Source organism: Pygocentrus nattereri, chromosome 16 (assembly GCF_015220715.1).
Source record: "Pygocentrus nattereri isolate fPygNat1 chromosome 16, fPygNat1.pri, whole genome shotgun sequence".
NCBI lineage: Eukaryota > Metazoa > Chordata > Actinopteri > Characiformes > Serrasalmidae > Pygocentrus > Pygocentrus nattereri.
The window spans coordinates 21504712-21529086 of record NC_051226.1 but is presented as its reverse complement, the minus strand read 5'-3'; the positions used below and the strand labels follow the sequence as shown (position 1 = coordinate 21529086).

At 38.6% G+C, this 24375-nt stretch overlaps 1 protein-coding gene across 9 annotated transcripts in view; it reads right to left on the bottom strand.

Annotated features, from left to right (window-relative positions):
• Nucleotides 1-24375, bottom strand: part of si:ch211-12m10.1 (teneurin-2) — a 365065-nt gene that overhangs the window by 88634 nt on the left and 252056 nt on the right. For 6 of the 9 annotated variants that reach the window (XM_037545813.1, XM_037545814.1, XM_037545816.1 and 3 more), the window contains one exon: nt 16732-16941. The exons of the other annotated variants lie outside the window; for them this stretch is intronic. In XM_037545813.1, the coding sequence (XP_037401710.1) occupies nt 16732-16941 (210 nt within the window). The remainder of the gene's footprint in view (nt 1-16731; nt 16942-24375) is intronic. 9 annotated transcript variants of the gene reach the window in all.

Here is a 24375-nt window from a genome sequence, read left to right as displayed (position 1 = left end):
AATACTGTGCAGCTTTTACGGCAGCTTGATGAGCTGTGTCAAGGTAATTTCTTTAGCTTTCCTTTTGGATTTTTGATATAGTGTGAATGGTGCAATGGAAAAACGGGACATGTGAAATGTCAGAAGTTTAGGAATGAAGAGGAGGCTGAACACTGTGAAATGAGATCTGCACAGATAAAAGAGAAAAACCTTGAGTTGAAAGAAGAAATAGTTGAAAGAAGAAATAAAAAGGTGTCTGATGTTTCCTAAATCCAGTATATTTAACCTCTAATCCACCATTCATGCACGACAAATAAAAAAATGTGTCCAATGAAGAACAGAAAAATATATGAAATGTTAAAAAACATTGGAAAATAAAAATAATAAATAAGGAAAAACATTTTTTTTTATGTAAAAATGTTAAAAACCCAATGTGTCTTTAAGATGAACACCGCAAGCAGAAATGATTGATTTTGGACCCATTAATAATTTTTCAGTATTATAATTATTTTTCAGTAATATTTTTTTTAGCCAGCTTTGATTTAGCATAGCTTGCCTAATAACATCATCATGCCATAAATCACTTAAAAGGTTTTCTATGTGCTGTTGAGCTTTTCTCTGACTAGCATCACACTAGATGTTCATTTCCTTCATTTGGTGCAGGTTTTCGGAGATCTCGCTGGCTACTGCAGTTTTGAGGCAGATTCAAAATCTGCTTTTTTCTACCCTCAGAACCAAAAATCTCAGAAAACCAAAAAACTTGCATTATTTAAGTTTTGCATGTCACTTCTTAGCCCTATTTTCGACATAAAGAGATCTTATTATATTGCCAAATGCAGATTTTGTACAATTTTTTTTCATTTTAAATAACAACGCATTGTGCTTTTATCAAACAATTCTACATATATTTAGAATTATATTCTAAATGTACTATGTATACTAGGTATATTTAAAAAATAGTTTGAAGTGTCTGTGTGTCTGTGTGTGTGTGTGTGTGTGTATGTATAAAATATTTATGCAAGTACTTCAGGTATTCAAATACACATATAAATTGACTGAGAAATAATATATTAAATATCAATTCACATTAAAATACACAACTATATGAGCTATTTTATTCATCCACATTCATACACATATAAATTGACTGAAAAACATGTTTAGGTTTTGTAACATGTAAATAAATTATGTTCATGTTTTCTAAGTCTTTAGATTGCAATGAAAGTCCTGTTAACCACACAACCAGACAATGAAATTCCAAACAGGCATTCTAAGCACATAATAAGATTCTAAACAGACAATGAGACTGCAAAGAAGCAATCTAAACATACATACATTCAATTCTATACAGGCCAAAGAGAGAGAAATTTTTCTACCCCAACAATACCTATGAGAATACTCTATTTAACAATGCTTGGAGGCTTACTTGACACCTCTATAATCCATGTGGTTTACTACTAAAGTTCAATTATCCACAGTGACTACAACAAAGCCTGAAATGTATTCTTAACTTTTGTTCCACCTGTCTTTGTTTGCTTCAACAGAAGGTCCAGCATCTCAAAGGAAACACAATAAATGATAACACTGGCACGGTTCACACGTTCTACAATCAGTCCATGCATAAACTGCCTTTTCCTCCAATGTTTGGGCAGAGTCAAACAAATTTAAATTCATCCAAGGCCATTTTCCCAACACAGGTCCGTGGGCTCTATGAAGAGGGCATAGGCGAGGGATTCAAAGCCCTCTCCTATCCTGTGAAAAGAAAAAGGGGTGGAGAGATGAAAGGGGGATTGGGGCCGAGAGGAGATCGGCTACGGTCTGAGGGCCTGGGCCGTGTAATCTCCCCTTGCACGGTGTGCCAGAGAAGGCCAAAAACAGCCTCGCAACAAACACAACGAAGCCACAAAGCTCTCTCTCTGCTCTGAGGATGAGAGAGGAACTCTGGAGGAACTCAGACTCCTAACAATGAGGCGAGAACACTGGATTATAGGCCAGCGACGTGTCCATCAAAGCTGACCCTGGGCCAGTCTCGAATCCCCCTCCTTCTAGCACAAAAGCATTGTGTGAGCACTGTAGCACTTGCAGTTTTAATGTCCTGTGATATCCTTAGCCCAGATTCGAAGCGTCCTCTTTTGTTTTTCACCCTCGGACTTGCCGTCGAAGCCCGAAATCGAAGCGACAGCCGCTGAAGGGACCTCTGAATAGCCTTGTGTGCCAGTAGCCTTCAATAGAAACACCAAGGCGCACAAAAAGAGAGAAAGTGGGACTCTCTTTCTTTTCAGTCAGAAGCTGAACACGCCAGGAGCCTCAGTGTGAAACGAACAAGGCAGAAGGAGACAATAGGGCCGCTCCTGCGCTTTTACATAATACGCTGCAGAGCTCACAGCACTCTGCATGGGAGGGGGGCCAAAGTCAGTACAGTAATGTAGAGATTACAGGGGACTACTGTTATTATTGTGCCACGTCATGCCAAGCTCAGCTACAAAGAAGCCCTTGATATAATGTATATTTCCTGCTGGGTGAGGAGGTGGTGGATGGGTTGGGGGTGAAGGTGGAAAAAGAGGAAAGAGCAGCGAACGAGGTCGGCCGTATGGGGGAGAGCAGGAGTAATCGCTTGTCCGACCAGGAGCCACTCGCTCTTTAACTCTATTTGGGCAGTGGACACACTGACTTAGCCAAGCACAAAAGAATAGATGCACAAGGTGGGGTGACCTTAAAGTACAAAGTGAACATATTCAACCTTCTCACACTTACCCAAACAATGCTGAGAATAAGGGCTGGAAAACAAGGAGAGAAACATTTTTGAACCTGAATGAGCACCATTACTCTGCTGAAAAAATGAGGCTGTTCTGATTTCTATAGATAATATGTGTTATCATACAGACCATGGAAAAATGCTTCAGCTAAACTAAATTGACCATTTCAGAAACAATACACACACATATGAGTTAATACTGAATTATTTACATTTTTGGACAATGTCAAATTTACGCATTCCATGCAAATAGATAATAAGACAACCAAGACAAATTACACTGCAGCCAAATGAGCTTAGGAATATTATTCATGTGGATCGTCCACAAAATGGCAACCCAAGAACAGGCTGGCTCAAGGCAAACGCTGGACTACTACTTCCACATTCAAAATCAGCAACAATCAAGACCATTTTTGAAAATATCGTTTGTTTTCTCAACAAGAACAAAAAGCTGTCAAAAAAGACCTGGCTACTGTCCAGAGAGAAGCAGAGGGCTGAAATAATCATGAATGTTGCTTTGACAAAAAATAGCTTTCCGTTCTGGAACTGCTTTCATAAGCTGGCACACAGCAGAGAATTCACCCTCAAAGCCACCATTAAACAAAAGAGACCACATTCCATGAATGTAGCTATATTTAAAAAAAAAAACCTTCCTAAATGAAGTACAAATATATTATCAAATACATCTCACATATCAATTTTACATTCTATAATCTGAGAGAATAACAATGAGACTCAAAAGGACTCTCCCTGTCCTGTTCTAAAAAATATACCTTCAATTGTCCCATTTAAAAATATATATCCATCTCTAAAAATGAAATGGAAGCCAAGTAATTATTCATTCAAATCCAAATGTCTAAGACAAAAATAGAGGAGCCCTATTTTTCTAAAGTGAATTCAATATACTGTACATAACTAAGTTCCTCTCCAGGAGCATTATGAGTAAAGTTTTTTGAACAGTCCTCACAGAAACCTCAAACAGAGCTTAAATTTGCATCCGGGTTCAGTTCTTTCAAGACATTGAGGCTTTGCAAAGCTCCAATAAGGCTCTGTGCTGCAGTCAAAGCCTGCTCTCTTTCTGACATTTCCGCTTGCATCACAGGCTTTATGATATCCATTTTATTGGAACATGAAACAGCTGTGAAGCCATTCCGTCTTCTGCCACCAACATTCATTTATCTCCACCAGCCTCTCTCCCTTTCTCTCCCACTCTTTTCACAAACCCGTGTTTCTTTCTCCCGAGCTTTCCGTTCCCCACCATTTAACAGTGTTTATGAATAATTGAGTTTTGATTCAGTGAACAAACTGCAGTAGCAGACAAAATACTCAGCAAGTAACACAAGGAGGGAGAGGCACGACACTGGCATGGAAAAAGGTCTATTCACCCAGACTGTCACTTCCGACTCCAGCAGCCGCTTTTCATCACCGTGATAACAAAGAGACATGTTTACATTAAAGGCAAATCAATAAATAAATTGCAGGCACACCGTTGCAGAGGGGAAAAAAAACAAACTTCCATCCTGCTCCTCTGTCCTGCTGAACCAGAGACAACAAGCCAACGTGTACAGTAATAACAGAAAAAAACAGCCTGCCTCAAATGTGTTATAATCACAAGGAAAGGCCTCTCCAGCTTCTGTTACTTCCAGACAACTGGACATTAAAATATGCTGTTGGTAATAATCTAGGAATTGAATTGTGCTTTCTTCTCACTCTCCTTAGCTGTCAAAGATCCGTGTCAGGAAAAGAAAAGCAAAAAGAAAAAGGAAAGAGACAGAGCGAGAGAGGGAGAAACCGCAAAGCTAAGAGGGAGAGAAAAGGCTAAAAGCAATTACTGGTGGGGAGGCTGAGGCGGGACGGAGGGGAGAGAGGCAGCACTACAGCTTTTGCGGGGCGGCTCGCCGTTGCTGGTGCATGGCAATGCTGAAATTACCGTCGCTGAGCTCCGCTAGGCTACAGGGCCCCGCCATGACAGGGATTAAAATAAATTGCTCAACATGAGCGGTGGGAACCTTGGAAAAACAATACGAGTAAAAGCATAAATGTCAATTTGGAATGATAAAAGACACAATCTAAATGTGGCAGCAGGAGCCCGGAGACAGAGCCGGGGTAATGGAGCTAGCTGCTCCGCTACTGACTCAGACTGTTTACTGAGAGAGAGAGAGAGAGAGAGAGAGAGAGAAAGATATGCAGCTTGATTGGTGGGCAGCCGCCCTCTGTCTTTCTTTCATCTGTCCATCCGCTAATTCTCTGCATACCGACCAGGCAATTTTTTTGTCTTTTTCTTTCCCCCCAGTTTGCCAAGTGATATGACAACCGACAATATTTCAGCATTTTACTGCACGCAGACATGAGTGCCTGCTCAACAGCCCTAGTGCCCGCCCGCAAACAGGCATGTTCATCTAAACCTCTTTTCTTCCACAATAGGGATGTCACCACTGATTTTGTGAGTAACCAAGTAATCTACCGATTATTTTGGCAAGTATTCCAGTAATCAGAGAAAAAAAATATATTAATCAATGAAAATACAGTTAACTAGACATTAACCAACAACAACATTCCAAAAAGCTTTACTGGAAAAACGGTAAACAAGGGAGCATATATATATATATATATTTAAAATATTTGAAGTGGAAATTTTTCTCCATTATTCAATTGTAAATAACGTCATTCACAGAGGTTTGATGTGAAATGGTGCACTACAGAGAAACTTATCTATTTGTATTTTATACAATGAATCCAAAAGGAACCAGACATCATAATGTCTACAGTTCAAGTACAGTCACTTCATTCACCATTCAATACAATCAGATACATTGTCTTTTGAGTTTTAATATGCAATGGTGATGGTGGGAAATACAGAAAAATACACTTTGCCCTACAACACCTGCATGTACTTCATCATGAATGGATTAAAAAAGTCATTTAAGGCCATAGTCTTATTTCAAAATTACCATAAAACAATGTCTCAGGCATCAGGTAGCATATTCATAACCACTTCACAGTAACTTTCTGCAAGGTAAATTTTAGTAGAACTAAACATTTTGGATGTCGCCTGGTGCCTGACCCACCTGAACTGCACACCTTTTCCTGTCTGAACGCACCTAATTCAACCCATTATATGATCACTAAGCCCTTTGTGAATAATATCCAATGTTTTCAAGCATGTAAAACAGCAAACTCCCAGGACTGGAGTTGAAAAGTAATGTTTTAATGCATTAGGGACTACAATCTTAAATCGGTACTCAGTGTGAAGGCAAGGCTTATGATTGGACTGGGCCCATATTTGAAGCTGACTTTCAGCAGACTACGCTGTGTTAACACGTCAATCAGGTATTTGCCAAGGGAGCTGCATGGGTCTGCAGGCAGAGCAGGGAGCGTATGAGATCAGTTTCAGGCTCTGCAAGAGCTTGGGTGGATCCCCCTCCCCTCTGCGTCTAAAGAGCAGAGGACCTGCAATGGCCCTAGGACAGCTCTGCTTAGTGCTGTCTGCACTGATCCTTTTTTTAAGGATTTAATTAAAAAGGGTGAAGAAGAGAGTGATATAGAAACAGAACAAGGCAGAGACAGACCGAGAGAGAGAGAGATTTGTGAAATATTCTTCTCATGTCATTTTTTGGCCTTGGACACTCATCTGCACTAATTAGAGAGTAATAATACTTCTCTTACACTACCCTGAGAAGCAGCCTGCAAATGCATCCTAAACGCAGCAGCAAATGTGTCAGAATTACATTCATTATGCCACTATCTTGATTTGTGTCTATAATACAATTTATTCATATGTCTGGGTGACACAAGTGAAACTGCTTTTTTTCAGCAGTGTTCAAAGGAAAACTGAGCGATCAAACATTCAAGATACTATTCAAATCTCTGGTGATTTCCTTGTTAGGGTTTTTTTTCCTTTTTTACCAGAGTGCAAAAGCACCAGAAATAGCTGGGAGAAAAGAAACAACATATGAATAATGCATCGGTAGTATTAGCACGCTAAGAGAGCGTTACTTTCCAGGAGCTGGGAGCAAAGTGTTGTGCAGGAGAACTGAGCACAGGTAGTGGGGAAGTGGAGAAAGATAAGAAAAGAGATAGACAGAGAGAGAGAGGGAGAGAGAGAGAGAGAGAGAGAGAGAGAGAGAGAGAGAGAGAAAGGAGAAGAGAGAATGTTAAGAAGCAGAGTGAGAGAGAGAGGAGCTGGAAAAGGGGCACAGCTTACGGACAAATGTTCGCAGCTAGCTGCCTAAATCACCTCGGTGTGGATGACATGTGACTGGAGTAGGGGCCATCACACTGTTCTCACTAATACTGTGGGAAAGGCAGACACACAGGAGAACATCAATGCATACCAATTACACCAGCACACAGGTCTGCAGACTAGATAGACCAGGTCACAGTCACTTGCAGTTAACGCAGGACGATACGGTGGATAACAGACTTACAGCTGCACTCTGCTCCCTCAACACACATACCTACAAGCCATTTCTATATATTTAACATCATGCTTGTCATAGCAATCCTGACACACCTCAGACCCTCTCCATTCACTTCTATCTGAGCCAGACACTGATATAAAAGACAAGCTGTAGAGTTGACGGGGGTTTTATTAAAGGGACCATATCACCAAAGATTAAATGTTTCTCATGCATTTGAAAAAAAAAAACACATGTAGTATGTAAACATTCAAAACATACCATTCACTCCCCAGTCTACACCATCCATATGTGGAAAGCCAGCTGCAAAAACCCATTTTGAAATATTTGTTTTGCAATGTCATAAAAACCAACACTTTTACATATATTTACTTCTTGAATCTACAGCAGTTTAGCCTACTGACGCTGAAATAATAATGAGTCTTTCAGCCTCAACTGTTTCTTTGCATGAAGCACAATACAGCCAGCCATAACAGGGGTCATCTGCAAATAATAACAAAACAACAAACACAGCCTGTTTAAAAAGAAAGGCCAGTAAAAATGAGTAAGTAAGGTTATTCTGTAAATAAACCTATACAAATGTCATAAGAGAAATGTAGGACATGAGCCCTTTAAGACACTCAAGAATACAAAAGGTATACTGGGTGGACCTAAGCAGTACTTATGTAGGGCTGAACATACGGCTGCATTTGTTAAAGGGCCTTTATCCTACATTTTTCTTTTATGTAGCAAAAAAAGAATAATTCATTTTCATGTGACCATTTTCCTAATCTTTCTTCATCCATTAAAAGTAAACAGGATGCTTTTGTTACTGCATGTTTAAGATTGATGTATGTAAACAAAATATGATTTTATGACATCATCAAAACAATTCATTCAAAGCAAAAAGCTTTTTTCCCATATATAGACTTGGGGAGTTGATGGCACGTTTTGAAACTTTAACAGTGTTTATACACTACATCAAATACTTTTACGCGAGGGAAATTCTGTGATATGGGCCCTTTAATCCTGCTCCTGGCATCCCACAACACCGCATAGTTTGAACTATTCTCTGGATCAACACACCTGATGCAGCACATCAACTGACTATGGAGCCCTTCTTGAGCTGGGTCAGGTTTGTTTGGCCAGGGAATAGTTGAAACTGTGCTATGGGATGCCAAGTGCAGGATTAAAGGGCCCATATCACAGAAAACTGAATTTTCCTCACTTGGAATGCTTGAATCCAGGCAGTGCTGTGTGTTACCAGGGGTAGGATTAAGAAACACTGGGTGAATCAATAATGTGACTTAATTTAAGAATTATTTTGACTAAAAAGAGGACTGTGCAAAAGTCCACCCCTCATTCACCTAATTTCCAGTCAAAATGGCCATTATATGCAGGAGATGTTACTGAGGAGATTCAATATAAGATCATTCACTCGCATAAGGAAAGGGAAAGCACAAGGTAAATAAATGGTAAAACAGGAGTTTCCAGAATTGGAGTTAAGAAAGAGATAGAGAGGGCCTCTTACAATGATGCAAGATCTTGTAGACCACCAATACTTAAAGCTTTCATTACAGAAAATTAAGCTTCACTGTTGCATCAGATCTGAAAAAAATCCTAAAGGATGTGTAGCTGCCAAAAGCTGTTACTGAGAAAAGGTAGGATTTTCTAAAAGGAGAAAAGCCTTTCCTGCTTTTTCAGATACTGAAAAAGGAGTAACTTGTACTTAATGGCTGTTTTGACTGGGAATTAAGTAAGTGAAAAGACAGACTTTTACACAACACTGACTCTGACTTTTGCGCAGTACCGTAATTTACTTTTATTATATTATCTGTATAGCAGATAATATGGAAGAATTTATATGACTCTATTCAAGAACTCAAGTTTCCAAACAGATCATGCCTTTGTGTACCCCTCTACCTTCACCACACTTTTGTAAAATGCAAGAAAAGGTTGATCACAAAAAAGAAACATTGTGAATGGTTAGCCATATCACAGCTTTCTGTGACAACAGTACTGCAAAGGATTAGAAAACAATAGGCTGCTCAGCCTGAACTGACGGAGAGCATTTCTGTCCTGCAGTCTGTAGGACCACCATACTGAGCAACACATGATCTATTGCTCATGTGATGTCTTTAAAAGATGCACTAAAGAAAAAAAATTCACCTAAGTGATTGTATCAATTAATAAGTACTAAGGACTCATTCAGTACTGAGTTTACACCGTTAGAATAATAATATGAAATATACAACTTTTAGAGGATTAAAGGTAAATTAGGAATGATCCTCTGATTATTCAGCATCTGCAAGGACTTATTCCTCATACTTCACATATGCTTAGTGATACTCTCAGCCTAGTCCCTACTGTAATAAAATATTATCTTTTACTATCATGAATGGCATATTTTAAAGTCATGGTGATTTTATAGCTTGGCTATTGTTACAATTTCTAAAATCACTAAGGTACTGCACGTATCAAGGTTTGGACAATCATGAAAAGTGTGATTAATCTAAATATCAAAGTTTCCCATAAATCAGGGCTTTCTTTCATATATTAAATATACCCCGGAGAATGAGAAGCAGGCTTTGCTTAATTAACTGTCTGCTGGCATGAGAAGCTTGAAAAAAAAACAACTTCTAAGTATTCTCTCAAAAGATTTATAATATAAGGGTTTTATATGAAATATTATGGTAAACAGTTACTCATCAAATAAGGCTATGCTGCATAAACTACAAATAAATATGGTCAAGAAAAAGGGGCGAGATCTGCTGCAAGTATGAATACTTAAACACATCTCTCATCCTGTTGTTGTACTAAGAGATAAGAAGAGGCGATTTTTGTTTTGAAAACCTCAGCGGCACTGATGAAGGTCATGCCGTGTGAACTAAATAAGCACTGAATTCTCTCTGTTTAATTATCATTCCCTGACATATCTGAATGTCACCTTTAGAGAACTTGTCAAAATATTTCAAGCTGCTAAAGATTACATTATTCACAAAAGTATTTTTAAAAACTTTTAAAAACATGAATTCAAAGATCAGATTAAATAGCAAAATATTTCTACATCTTCTGGTTTAAAGAAATAAGTGCATCTATAATTTGCAAGTAATAGTCTTCAGAATTAAAAATGAAAAAAGAAAAATAAAATGATATAATACTGTATTATACTGTATTAAGTACTCTTATACTGTATTTATGTAATTTTTACTATTCTCTAGCTGTAGTGTAAGTGAGTAAGTATATTGCAATAATTAGCATAAATGTCACCTTTGACTGGGTAAGGAGGAGACGTCAAGTAGAATTAAGAGTTTCTGCAGTTATTTGGTAAAGACATGAATAGTCATCGAGAGTGGTTTGATGTAAAATGCTCCATATCTGAAGAGTCTGAAAAGCTGTAACAGCCCCTGTTTATAGTGGCTTAATGTTCGATTTTGGCTTAACACACTCATACTTTTAAATCTACTCAAACTGAAAAGGTACAAGCAGAGCGTTAGGCAAAATAGTCCCTCAAAAAACATATCATTGCTGTGAAATGAAAAACGTTTATCTCCATTTTTACGATTTTTACTATTCTGCATCGTTTGAGCTCAGCAACTGTCCTTTACATTGTGAGTAAATTTCATGTTGATTGGGTCAATAGACATTTTCCAGAATAAAAACTCTTTCCATTACATTTTTGTCTGCTCCTGTGAAGTTATTGTTTTGGATATACTTGTTTTCTTTGGACATGCAGGTTCACTGTCACGCATTCAGCTCGTCGAGCGAACTCCAACTCCCAGAACACCCTGGGAGATCATGTGACTCTGCACGCGCACCTATCAGCGCTCACAATCCCCAGACTTTTGAGGAATGTCACCTGTGCCTCATTAGAGCTGAGCATTTAAGCCCGGCTCTGACAATCAGTCAGTGCGAGGTATTGTTTTCTTTGAAACTTACTGAGCGAATTCCTTCTTGTTATTGCTTGTCTTACCGTGATTTATGACCGTTTAGAATCGTGTTTTTCGACTACGTCTGTTGCCTCTCGCTTTTGGTACTTTTGCTGATTGTGTGGATTTGTTATCGGGAACTTTTGGACTGTACTTTGACTACTCCGTTGTGTTCTGCCCCTTTTTGTTTCTTTGGCTGCTAGCCAATCGAATAAATAGTGTAACCTTTCATCCGCGAGCGTCTGGGCTTCAGTCACATCGTAACATTCACAGGTAGTTATGAACTATAAACAAAACAGCTATATCTTATATCTGATTTGCCTTCAGTATCAGAGTGGGTAAAATTCTCTACAATAAACCATTTCACAGCATATCACTCTGAACACATTACCTATTCACATATACAGAAATTTAAAAAAATTGTGGCCAGAAGAGTTAATCTCATTTGCTTGTAACACTGAAGCTCAAAGATGAACCGAGTTTTATTTTATTTGGTCATATCAACAGAACTTCTATATTCAAAATGAAGCATGAAATGATGGCAAATATAGTTTATAATTTTGGTGCACAACAGTATTAAACAGTACACACCCAGGGCTAATATATAATAGGAGCACAAAAAGACCAATTCAGTATAAAGTGCTTTAAACAGTACATCTTTATGGTTTTCTTAAAGCTTTGTTTGTAATACACTTCATTAAAACCATTGTACTTTAGAGCCAATTATGCACAAACAGAACCTAGAAAAGAAAGGTGAACAAAAAATCTATATTGCCAATATGCTCCCCAAGCTTCGCCGTATGCCACAGTTTGAACATTCCTGGTTAAATTAGTTGCTTTGTTGATTTTCTAAGAGAAAATGAGGTAACACATCCTTTAGAGAGAAAAAACAACACAGCACATTTCTGCTGAATTCAGTCTTTAACTTTTCCATAGGCCACATTTAATGTTTTGTTTCATTTATTTATGTGTGTATATATTTATTTATTTTCAGCATGTTAAATTCAGCAATGTGCAGAGATTTTCTCCATGTGTGAACTTTTTTCACTTAGAAAAGCAACAAAACAACTAATCTGACCAGCGGAGTGCAAACTTTTGCATACAACTGAATACTGACATTCAGAAGTCACTAGCTTTAAAACACACATGCACACTCAGAACAGAAAACTAACTGCATTCTAGATATTTTAATGTGACTGAATTCCACAGTTTCTGAATCTGGGACTAGACTATTCCTGGCACGCTTAGCTTGTATATGATTGACGCTGCTGCACTGTACTGTAAAGCAATCAGCCTGAATGCAAAGCCACAGGAGAGAAAACACAATTGTTATGCTAAAATTTGGAACTTCCAAAGCAATTCAAACAGCATTCTGCTCCACTGCAGATATCTGAAAAAGCTTATCTTGTTAACTGCTGGCATTTCAGCGGAAAAGGTATTTACTTATTATTAAAATCAGATTTAGGTAAAATGAAGAAATTGTATTTACTGATTCCCTGATACTTGTAAAGAGTGAGATTTAAACAGAAACCCAATTTGAATACTACATACTAAACTACATTCTATATGGATGGTAAGTGCAAACTTTGCCTAGCTATGGCCTCTGAAGAAAATGGATTTCACTTAACACAAGGCGAGGTGAGACGGCTGCTGCACTCTGTGAATAGGTAATGTGTTTCCTTTTCATTTACAACAGACAACATACAATTCTGAACAGAGCTCTCTGAAATCAAAGGCTTCCACATTATCAGGGCTGAATTTCCTAATACTGATAATCTTCAGGATTAACCAGTCACTTTGTCATGCAGATGTGGAAAATGCTGGACTTAGTTTAGCAAAAGCATTTTGAAGTGTCTGCAGTTGCTGAACTTTTTGTGGATTTAGTGAATTTAGTGGAAAGTTTTCAATAGAGATGCACTGATCCCAGTTTAATCTCTTCTGATACCTATTTCAATACCTGAACTCTTGGCTGATACTGAGCACTGATCTGACATCAGTTCTTTTTTTTATTATTTTTTTATTCTGTATATCTCGCTGTATTTGTCTAACATAAGACTGTAACTAGTACAAAAGAGTAAAAAAATGAACACATAAGAAAATTCCATAAAAAACACAATTATTATATATTATAATAAACTTTGTTATTAATAAGTTTCTATATAATGCAACATAAACAAAATAAATAAACAGTAATTATAATTGCACTCTAAACTTTTCAGTGCAGTTGTAAAATCTAAACGTTCAAAGAAAGTGAGTTTACTCTTCAAAACTTTTTACCTCTAAATTATTAGTCAGCATGAGTCATGCTTCCATTCTTGTTAGCTGACATTTAAACTGAGGATTTTTAAAATGAGGCACTCTTATTATTCATTTCATTCATTATTCAAATTTGATTTTACTATAACATTCTAGCCTATCTTAAATTGATAATAACACAAACATAAACAGTTTATGTGCTCATAAAGCTGATACAGGGAAAAGTTGCACAGCATAGAGAAACAATCATGGCAAGTTTCACTCTTGCAAATTTCATTTCTTTGAACCAAGAAGTTCACCTGTAATGCGATCATACTGTTACATATATTATCTTTCTGCTCTGTTAATAAAAACACAGTGTTTTTATGTAATAACGCCCTTCGAGTGAAGAGCAATCAGGGATGAGTGATGGTATCAAATGTTTATGACTGGCTGATATCCAATTTCTTCAAAAAGGTCAGTATCAGTCTATCAATAATTAAATAAAATGTGTCCCACTTTGGGTGACAATTCTGAAGATATTACATCTAAAATAACTACACTGTCGACATAAAAAGCTCTGCAGTATTATAATTAAAACAGTGATAACAATACTTTTACACCTTTATAAACTGCACACCAAGTCTGCTGTTTGAAGCATGGGCAAAAATGCATACATGCTCAGTCACACTTCAATATCTGCTTATATGAAAACAAGAAAACAAATGGTTTATATACAATTGAAATGTTATTGGAAAGCAGTGCTGGACAATGGAAAGGTGCAAGGTCATGTGAAATTCAGCTCCTGTCTAGGCTAGAAGACTAGAGCAGGCCAGAGCTGATTTATGAAGCAATTTGAGATTAATGACCAGCTTCACTGGCTTATTAAGTAATGAGTAAGATAACGTACAATGTTACGTACGAAGGGTTTCGGGAAACGCTTGCACTTTAACAAATGATCTTAAGATGGCGTTTTACAATGCACTGGCCCCAGAAGACCCAGCACATGCAAGGCACATTTCTATAAGCAGTGCTACTCAATAAAGATCTCACAGACCCATAGCTTTCAAGTACATACAGAAGCTTCACAAGTTTCATGAAACTTTTCTATTTGAAAAATTATTTCAACGAATTGTTAACGAATAAGAAAGGAAAGTGAATCCTAGATTACTATGATATTGAAATGTTTACTTTCTAGAGTAATGTATTAGAATATTCTGAAATGCTGGAGTCTTCATTACACTTGGAATTATATTCTTGTATTTATGATAATGTAATACTGTGTGTGCTTGGGTCAGTGCCAACAGAATATAGCCTAATTGTGTCATCTTGTTTACAGAAGCGGGATGCAGTTCATCTAAACATCTGGGTGGTTCTACATTTAAATTTAAATTTGTTTTTATTTTTAATTAAGCCATACTCAGCTTCAGAGTACAAGACCATGTGCTTAAACAGTATCACTATGCTTTCAGCAATTTAATACATTTCTGGCACTGAAAAAAAAATCCAACATGTATGTCCTTATGCTCTGATTGATCTGTCATTAGTCCATTATGTATGTTGAGACTAGCATAATAACAGTATAGAAAATAATAAACAGTTAACTGCAAACCTTTGTGTAAAGTGTCTGCATTTACTGGTCATAATTTCAGGATTATTTCAGCTCTACTGACACACCTCAATATGTAGCCCACAAGACATAAATCTGAATAGTTTATCAAATGTTGCACCCAAAACAGGAACAGATGTTTAAATATTTTGGGATTTTGAAGCTTTAATGGTGAACATCATGCTGAGCATGCATGGTTCCGTGAGGAAGTAATGAACTGGATAGCATTGTCTTTGTACCATTCATAAGCTCCCTGTGTAGAATTACACACTCGAAATTTCTAATCAAAGTATATGATTATATAATTAATGAACAGAAGGACTACATGTAGGCAGGAATCACTTGAAACTATAATGATTTAAGAATAAGTAAGTAGGAGAATGGTTAAATCTGTATAAATACTTTAATTGCATTAGCAGCAAACAATGAAAAAGGCTTTAAAAAGTAGTATAATGCTTATGTTAAAGATTATTGGTGCAGGTGTAGTGAAGCAGCAGGGGAAACAAGCAAAGCTCAGAGAGCACACAGCATGTCTTAGTGTGGCAACAATGTGATCGTTTTAAATCCCTTCCCTTTCCCACCTTCCTCCCACTGAGCAAAAGCCAGTTCTCACGCCTCTCATAGATTACACAAAGAGAGTTCCACAATCACCTTTTATATCCTAATGAACATTAAAGTAAAGCAGCAACACTCCGAGATGCTATATATATATATATATATATATATATATGTGTGTGTGTGTGTGTGTGTGTGTGTGTGTGTGTGATAGATTATACAATGTTAAAATGCATACAGTTATGTGCAAACTATAAAATATTTCTTCGTAGTTAAAAATTTGAAAACCGTCAGTAAAATTACATACTTTGTATGATCCTTTAGAGGGAATAAACTTAAGATATTTTTCTGAAAATGTGTAAACTTAATGTGTAAACATCATTTTACAGGGCTATCAGTAAAGCAGAAATCTTACAGGGCAGGGAAAACCACTTTGTATGTGACAAATGTGGCATAATCAACACAAAGTCCCAGGTATGCAGCCTATAGCTGCGAAATGCCAAATGAGGAACAAGGCCAGACTGACCTGGCTAATAGATTTGAAAAGTGTTGGTCAGAACAGTGCAATTCAGTAACAATGGTCAAGAAGGGACAGTGTTACACAAACTTGTCCATGCCAGCTCAAGTGCATGCTATCATTAAAGCAAAATGTGGACATAACAAATACTGACATTCTGAAATTTACCTTAATTTGCCATTAAAAGTCTACATTTTGTCACTGAAATTGGTATAGAGATAATATATTTTGTTTTAACTTAGAAAAGAATGTAAAATAGTAGCATTTTCAACAATGGCCTCAGACTTTTGGACCCTACTGTATGCCTTGATATGTCCTTGACTTAGGTCTCACTAATGCTATTATAATTATTAGCTTACACTCAAAATTCCACCCTTGCACCACAATAAAGGGGGACAAAGTACAGAAAAAAAAGTTGAAAATACTGTATATGTTTATCAGTTAAATAATTCCTGCAATACAGTTTTTCCAATAAAAAGGTGGTTAATGCTCAATATATTAAACATCAATGAAAATACTAGCAATTGGGATTATATTTCAGTCTATAAAATAAGTGTTCCTCCTTATCAAACATCAAGACTATTAAAATCCATTATATTTATGCTGGAATACAGGCACAATGGATCAACAGCAAGTATATAGAAGCTGTGTATGATTTAGAGCCTGAAATGGAGTCCCTTGTGGAGTTGTGCGGGATGGAGAGAGGTGAGGTGAATGTAGTAGGTCATGGGTAGTGACTAAGTGTAGGCTCTTACCAGCAGTTGGGGGCTGTGCACGGAGCAGGTAAGAGTTGGGGGAAAACTCGTCATCAGGAGGGGGGTCCAGCATGGTGTGGGAGGAGCCGCTGTCCAGCAGGGGCATCTGGCACTCCCTGATGGACGGGGCAGCAGGGTTGTGAGGGCCAGATGGGGGAGGAGGGGTGGGGGGGAGCAGGCTGGACGACGGCGTGGGAGGGAGGGGGCGACCTGAGGAACAAACAAACACGCACACACACACACACACACACACACACACACATACATACAAAGTGGGCAAAGCGTTTTACTTGGTGGCGATGATGGTTCCAAGTGTATGTCAAATGAAATCCTGTGACAACAGTATGAAACTACAACAGCATTCCTTCACCACAAGCACATTTAGTATGCAGAACATGCAGATACATACTCAGACACAGTCTACAATAATAATTTTTTTTTTTTAAAACCTGCACCCATTAAAGGCCTGTCGCTAAAGGCCTGTCTATCTGCAGCAATTATTCTTCACGTTTTCAAACTTGAAGCCTCTGCTGGAGCACAATGAAAGCAAGACACAAACAAAAAGACATCAATGGAAAAAGAGAGACCCTGGCTGGATAGAAAGAGGCACAGCTTTAGAAAAGAAGGAGCTTAACGTCAAAATACTTTATTGAAGAGAGAAACAAGAAGAGACTCTTTCACTCTTCTAGATAACCTTGCTCTTTGATGGCACTGGGCTGAAAGGAGGTCAGCTTTGATGTGCTATGCCGCTTTTTAAATTAATCATGATGTACCATCCTTTATTAGTGGCTAAAAAAAAGAGAAGAAAGCTTTTACTTGAGTTTGACCATCTGACATATGTTACAGGCCTGTGTGTGTCCACATCTTTTTTATCACCCTCAAGTCTGTTTTAAAATGTTTTTCGCTATAATTAGATGTGGCTAGATGGAGGCCGTGGCCGACCTTGCAGTCAATCATTTATCCATGATGCTAATAAAATCTGGAAAAATAATTTAATTCAATTATTGAATTAATATTATTAATTCAATTTCACATGTGAACATATCCAGTCAATATTAAGTGTCAGCTGAGGAACAAAAACATCACAGCAGCTGATTATACAGAACCTCGGCCCTGCATACACGCGTGTTTGCAAAACTCTTGATGACTGTTCCGGTGTGATGGAATGGTGTCATCAGGGCCCTCTGGCTTTCACTCTGACCACAACAAAGTGCTCTTAGGCAGTGTGAACACTGCTGCTAATTTAATCAAGCCTATCGAGCCTGCTCTCACCGGCTACTCTGCCGCCTCTGTGCAGCCCCGCTGTGGATGAGACACACACACACATACACACACACACACACACACACACACACACACACACACACACACACAAACCCCCCTCACATACACACAGACACACTCTCACTCCAGATGTAATGAGATTTTGATTTCACGTCTGCTTTCAGCCGAGTGCGGAGAGAGGAAAAAACAACCGTCACTTTTACTGGCCACCATCAAGCTTCCCTTCAAGCAGAAAGATGTAGAGATGGGAGATAAAGATGAACAGATCGGAGATAAAAACATGTCCAGACGTGGTCAGATGGAAAGAGGAGTGACAAATCACGCCACAACAAGCACAATTTCTCACTCAACTTATTCTTTCTCTTTTACGGGACATTAACACAGACCACCTTACAAAGACATACACCTGCAACAGGTGGCCAAAAGACCACTGTGAGGAAAGTCCTCGTTTTGATCACCCATATGACCCCAACATGATCCTGCCACTTTGCAGTATGTGTGAAAGGTCCAACTGTATACCGTAATTATACTGTTCTATGATATGAATTTTAACATACTGTTGATGTTATTAATGTTAAATATTCAAAACACCAGCTGCAACTTGCTGACTGAAAAATATAACATCCTGCAGGTGTATGTGCTATATATAGTTGGCAGATAGATAGCATTTACCTATCAAAAAACAGAAAGATTTTTAGATGTAAACTTTTCAGATGAAACAATAATAACAGTAATATTTTTATGGTGTGTTGCTGTTGATAGAATCAAAGCAGATACCGTGATTTCTTTTTATTATCTGCCAGTAGTTATATCATTCTGATATCATTGCAAATCTCTAGTTAAAACTTATCTTTTCATAAACCATCATGCGTGTGCTGTATGCTCACTGCTGTTCTGCATCCAGACTGTGCATGACTAACACGACTGACAACTGGGTTGTTTCTCTATGGTTGGCAATATCGGACTTGATGTTATTCAACACAAAATGTTTTTTGTTACTGCGCTATTCGCACTGATTAACTACACTTTTGCCATTTCTAAAATGCATTTTGTTTTTTGCAAATATGATTTAAAAGGCTATATATTTCATTTATTTCATATTTTAATAATTTTTTACTTTTTAATTTGCTAATTGGTGCTAAACAAATAACTGCATTTGCTCTGTTTCTGATGAACTGATATGAAAATGGACTGATTGATAAAATATTATTCAATCACCCACTTACCTAATCGAGATATTATATGGAAAATAGTGGAAATAGTGGAAAATATTGTTTAATATCATATCACCCTACCCTACCTTGCAGTTTATCCCTAGAATTACTATTTATGTATTAATTTTAGGGCAGATTATTCAGCAACTACAAAATAAATACTACTATACTATTATAAAGTTATTTTGTAACTATAATGTAGTTAGAAGGGATAGAAAACAAATAGGTCTTTAGAGTTACAGGGGTTAAAGCTGAAGCATGGTTGTGTGTGTGTGTGTGTGTGTGTGTGTGTGTGTGTGTGTGTGTGTGTGTGTGTGTGTGTGTGTGTGTGTGTGCGTGTGCGTGTGAGCAAGCGCCCAATGTGTTGGCGTTTGGCACAGAGCAGCAGGCTGGCTGCTTAACTCTCTTGCAGGACCGATCCTCTCAAGTGGCCGTGCTACACTCCCTGCTTTACCACAGACAAAGAGCAGCGTCCCAGTCCTCACCCCCACTCCCTGCTTTAAAGTCCACCTCTCTTCTTTCTCACTCCTCAACTATCACCTATCATATCTCCCTATGTTTTCACCTGTTTCCACCTCCTCGTGCTTACCACTTCCCACCAATTTGTTTTTTTTTTTTTTCCCTCACCTCCCACCCGCCTGCTTGACCAGTGTCCGCCTCTCTTTCTCCACTCTTCTGGTGTCCTGCTGCGGCTGTGTATACACACGAGTTTGGTCTGTGACATTTGCAAAGATTTATCATGTCAGTGTCCGCCAAAATAACAAGCAAAGGAGAAGAGGACCACCGGGACAGAGAGAGAGGGAGTGAAAAGAGAGGGGTGTTAATGGGGGGTGCTCTGGCAGAGACACTCTGGCATGATTCTGAAATCAAGACAGGCATGAGCCAGGGAATTAGTCAGAGCTAATTGCATTATCACACCACTGACAACAACTTATATCAATTTCAATCCACTTTTCAGAAAGAAATATACCTGACTATCACATGCCAAGTCAACTAATGCGTGGAATGTTTCATTTTATTAGCTCAGTCCCACAGTTTTGTTAAAAATTCTGTCTAAAAATTTCTTGTATGACATTAACTAAGCTTCACAGAGTTCTACTTCATGCTGGTTTGCTTTATAAGGCCTTCACTCAAACAAATGAAATCTATTATGCTAAAAGGGCACTGGCACAGCATTTTTAATGTAATCGATAGTCATCAACTAAGCACATGTTCCACCATGGTCGCAACCACTTATCAAATAAACGATGCTTGCTTGATACTGATTGACAACCAAACCACAAATCAATCCACACCTAACGCATAATTGATGTCAAGTGCCAAAGAGAGAGAGCCGGCACCACCCTGAAAATTGCTGGCAGAGAACAGGTGCAGGAGCTACCTTTTCATCCCTCCGTCTGCCTCATCCCATCTGTGTCCACCCAATCCCCCCCCCCCCCACCCCCCCCCCCAACGCCCCAACCCCCTCCCAACTCTTTCCACATTCAGACCCGTTTCTTCTCTACAGCTAACAGGCTCTTAACACAGCTCCCGTTTGCTGACAGTAGAGTTCCCACCAGGGTCTTCAACGTACTCCTGAGGGACACGTTCCCACTCCTAAATGCCCCGTGTCTGCTCTCTCCACACCATCTCCAGCCCCATTCCCACTCCCTGGGTGATAATAGTGTATATGTTGCGTTAAAATAACTGAGCCATTTGTGTGGAAACATTGCCCCTGTGAACATGTGGGCTTTGGTCCATAACCTATCTGCGCCACAAAATGGGCTTTATTCCTTCAGCCATTTCAAGGATCTATGACTCTGTGAAATGTGCGGGGACTTCGGTTTGTTGGTTCCAGTTAAAAGAGCTCACACAATTTTTGTCTATTTGGCTACCCCTTGACTCTCATGATCAAACGCAGACTTTCAAAAGCACTCTAAAGAGATATGCTGTCATAAACCAAACAATATGATTTAAACAAACAACTATTTGCTTTTCCTTCATGCAGAAATAGTAAGCTAATGTTTTGTACTCTCAGAGACTATACTGGCCTTGGGTAGCTTCCACATGCTTTTTTTCAGTTGGGCTTCTACAACTGACATGATATGCTCCAATATGACATGGCGGTGGGCCATAATGTGATATGACATCTGTGTCAAAAAGAGTTGACCTCCTGGTTTAAAGGCCCCAAGGCTAGTTCACTGCAAGAGAAACTCACTTTTTTGTGGGAAAAGTGCAACAGTTTTGGGCCATAAGGCTACAACACTGCAAGCCACTGAGTCACCAGGACCCTTTTCATAGATACTTTTGGAATGGTTATTATACTGGACAGGATTACATTAGATTTTGGACAATGGAATCAAGTCTTGGATAACTACAAAATGCATTGTCTTCTCAGCCATGATATCAGGCTGTTAGCTTCACCACTGTTCAAAGCCTTCTTTTCTTCTGACTTAATTCATCTTTGCTTAAGACCAAAACCAATATCATGACTTATCGGTCAATCTGCAGAGTTCCACTTTGAAAAGAATGGCTCCTTATAAAGTGCTGAGTCTGCTCTCCGTTGCACAAAGCACCACTTACGTCTACTGTCATCAGCTGTTGGCTCTTAATATGCTTGAGTGTATGAATTACTTCTCGCTCTAGCCACTGCCTTTTGAAGTCTGATACACGCAAGAGACACTATTTTTATCTGGTGTCAAAAAAGAAACAAAAGTGACCTACTTTTTTCTCACCCCTCCTTCATCACATTTCTTTTTCTCAAAAGTAACATCCCTCCTCTTCCTTTTTTTGCATTCTCCCATGATCCATACGCCTCCTCCAATCTGGATGTATAAGAACTCCTCAGCCTCACCAGGATCAAAGCAAATAGGAGTGGGTTTCATCTATGAGCCAATGAGAACGCATCGCTTGCATAACAACACTCAATTCCTCCAATCTAATTTCACCATTTGTTTTTTTTTCACTTTTGTGTGGATTCTCGCTGCAAAATCACTGGCACAACTGAATGAGATATTAGTCTCTCTTCTCTCATTGTCTCTGATACTAACAGGAACACATAGTTTTCTCTAGAGCGGTTTATTTTTCTGTGTATTACAGACAGAGAGGCACTCCAAATCCAAAGTGGGGATTACTAAATTTAACTGGGGCCTTTGAAGTGGGTGCACTAGATTTGGTCACAGACACACCACATTGCCCCGAGTTTTTTTTTTTCTATAGGAGGACTCAGCCATAATGAATTTATGAGTCAGTGGCCTCGGAGGAAGTGATTATCAGCGACCCAGCGTAGTCGTTAATTTAGCTCTTTCTGAAAATACAGTACACTGCTGTAGTGTTTATTTATAATAGGAACTATAAACCTGAAGAATCACACTGTGTCCACTAGCATTGTGGCCAGCAGTCTGGAGGTACAGGTGGCAGCTCAGCTATCCCTTCACACATGAATTCACCATATATAGAGAACTGTGCAAAAGTCAGTGACCACCCTTAATTTAAAATCCAGTCAAAATAAACATTACGTGCAAGTTATTCATTTTTCAGCATTACACCAAAGCCTAAATATACTGATGATATCAATTATTATCAACATCATTTTCGGTATTTAGTGTGTTCACCCTTTGCCTTTATGATGGTTTTCATTTTTTCAAAAAGAATCTGCTGAGATACTCATCCACACTTCTAAAGTTCTGCTTTTCAAAAACCAAGTAATCCGAAACACATTCAGTTCAGCAACTTCTTTGTTTTCTTTTTTATGTATTTCCTTCTCTCTGTAACTGCTTCTTGACAGCTACAAATCCTTTCAGAACCATAATGTTGTCTTCTCACAGTGGAAAGATTGGAACACCTGTGAATTTTTTCAGGACCAAAGCAACAGAGTAGCTTGAAATTCTCCTGTCTCTCAAAGACGAAAGCTTTAAGCGCTGCCTATCTGATGCTGACATGTTGGGTGGGCTACGAGTTTCTGCATGGCTGTTAGAACTCTAATTTTTTCTGTATCTTTTAGATATTTTCTTAAATCCAGTTTAGTGGTCTTTTTTCACTTTTTTCCATCAACCTCTTTATTCAAACAGATGATCTCAACTGTAATCTCCCTAAAATTACCACCTGAAAAATGTTGTCCGGTGGTCTTTTCCACTATAATGCATGTAATAACAATTGCAAAAAATTTATCTTTACAAAGTCAGAGCCATTTTGTTGGTATTTGTACGTTAGTCAGGTTTTTCTCTGGTTTTCGTATAAAGACAATGTACGGAAGCACACACAAACAAATAATGAGAACTACAACCCCCAGACCCAAACAAACCTGTCGAAACAATGAATTATTAAAATCAGCTCTGTCTAATCTAGCGGAGCTTGGGCCTGTTTAGGAGCTGGAGCTGGGAGGCAGATGTCAGTCAGGGCTGACACGCGTGACAGCTGTGTGTGTCAGTGTCCAGGGGCAGTGTGAAGGGCCCTGGGGAGAGCCTGTCTCTGGTCATTAGTGTGGAGCGGGCCGGTGGGCAGGGTGAGCCTGTGTGGGGGCTGTGACGGCTGACACGCAGCATGGACCTGGACCTGAGCCTAGCGGGGGCTCACCAACGCTGCACTGAGGCAAACACAGTGGGGCTTTGCATCATCTGACCCCGAGGAGAAGTCAGTGCACTGTTGTTCAGCATAGCTCCCCCTACAGAGTAGTAGGGCAGAGAGTGATGCAACCCCTGTTCAGCTAGGGAGCACGCACAGACACACACACACACACACACACACGCATTAACACACAATAACAAAGCCACACTTGTAAAATGTAATACTGGAAAATAAAAGACTCATCACATAGACAAACAATAACAATGTGTGTTACAGACATGAACATTACACACAGTAGTGTAAAATGTATGTCTACTATGAAGAATCGCAATAAACAAGTACAAAAGCAAAAGGAACTGTTTTCTTTTTTTTCTCAATACTCTTGACATACACTATTGTTGCAGAAGGAGCATTCAAAAGGAAAAGAACAAAGTGTTTGATGCAAGATGTTGAAAGCAAGAAAGCGACAAAGAAAGCAGTGGGCTTACAAGTCAGATTGAGAAAATGAACTTGTGAATATTAATATTCTAATGAAGTATGTTTTTGTTCTGTAGTTGAAGGGAATCTCATTCTATAAGATTCAGAATTAGTATAATTGTGG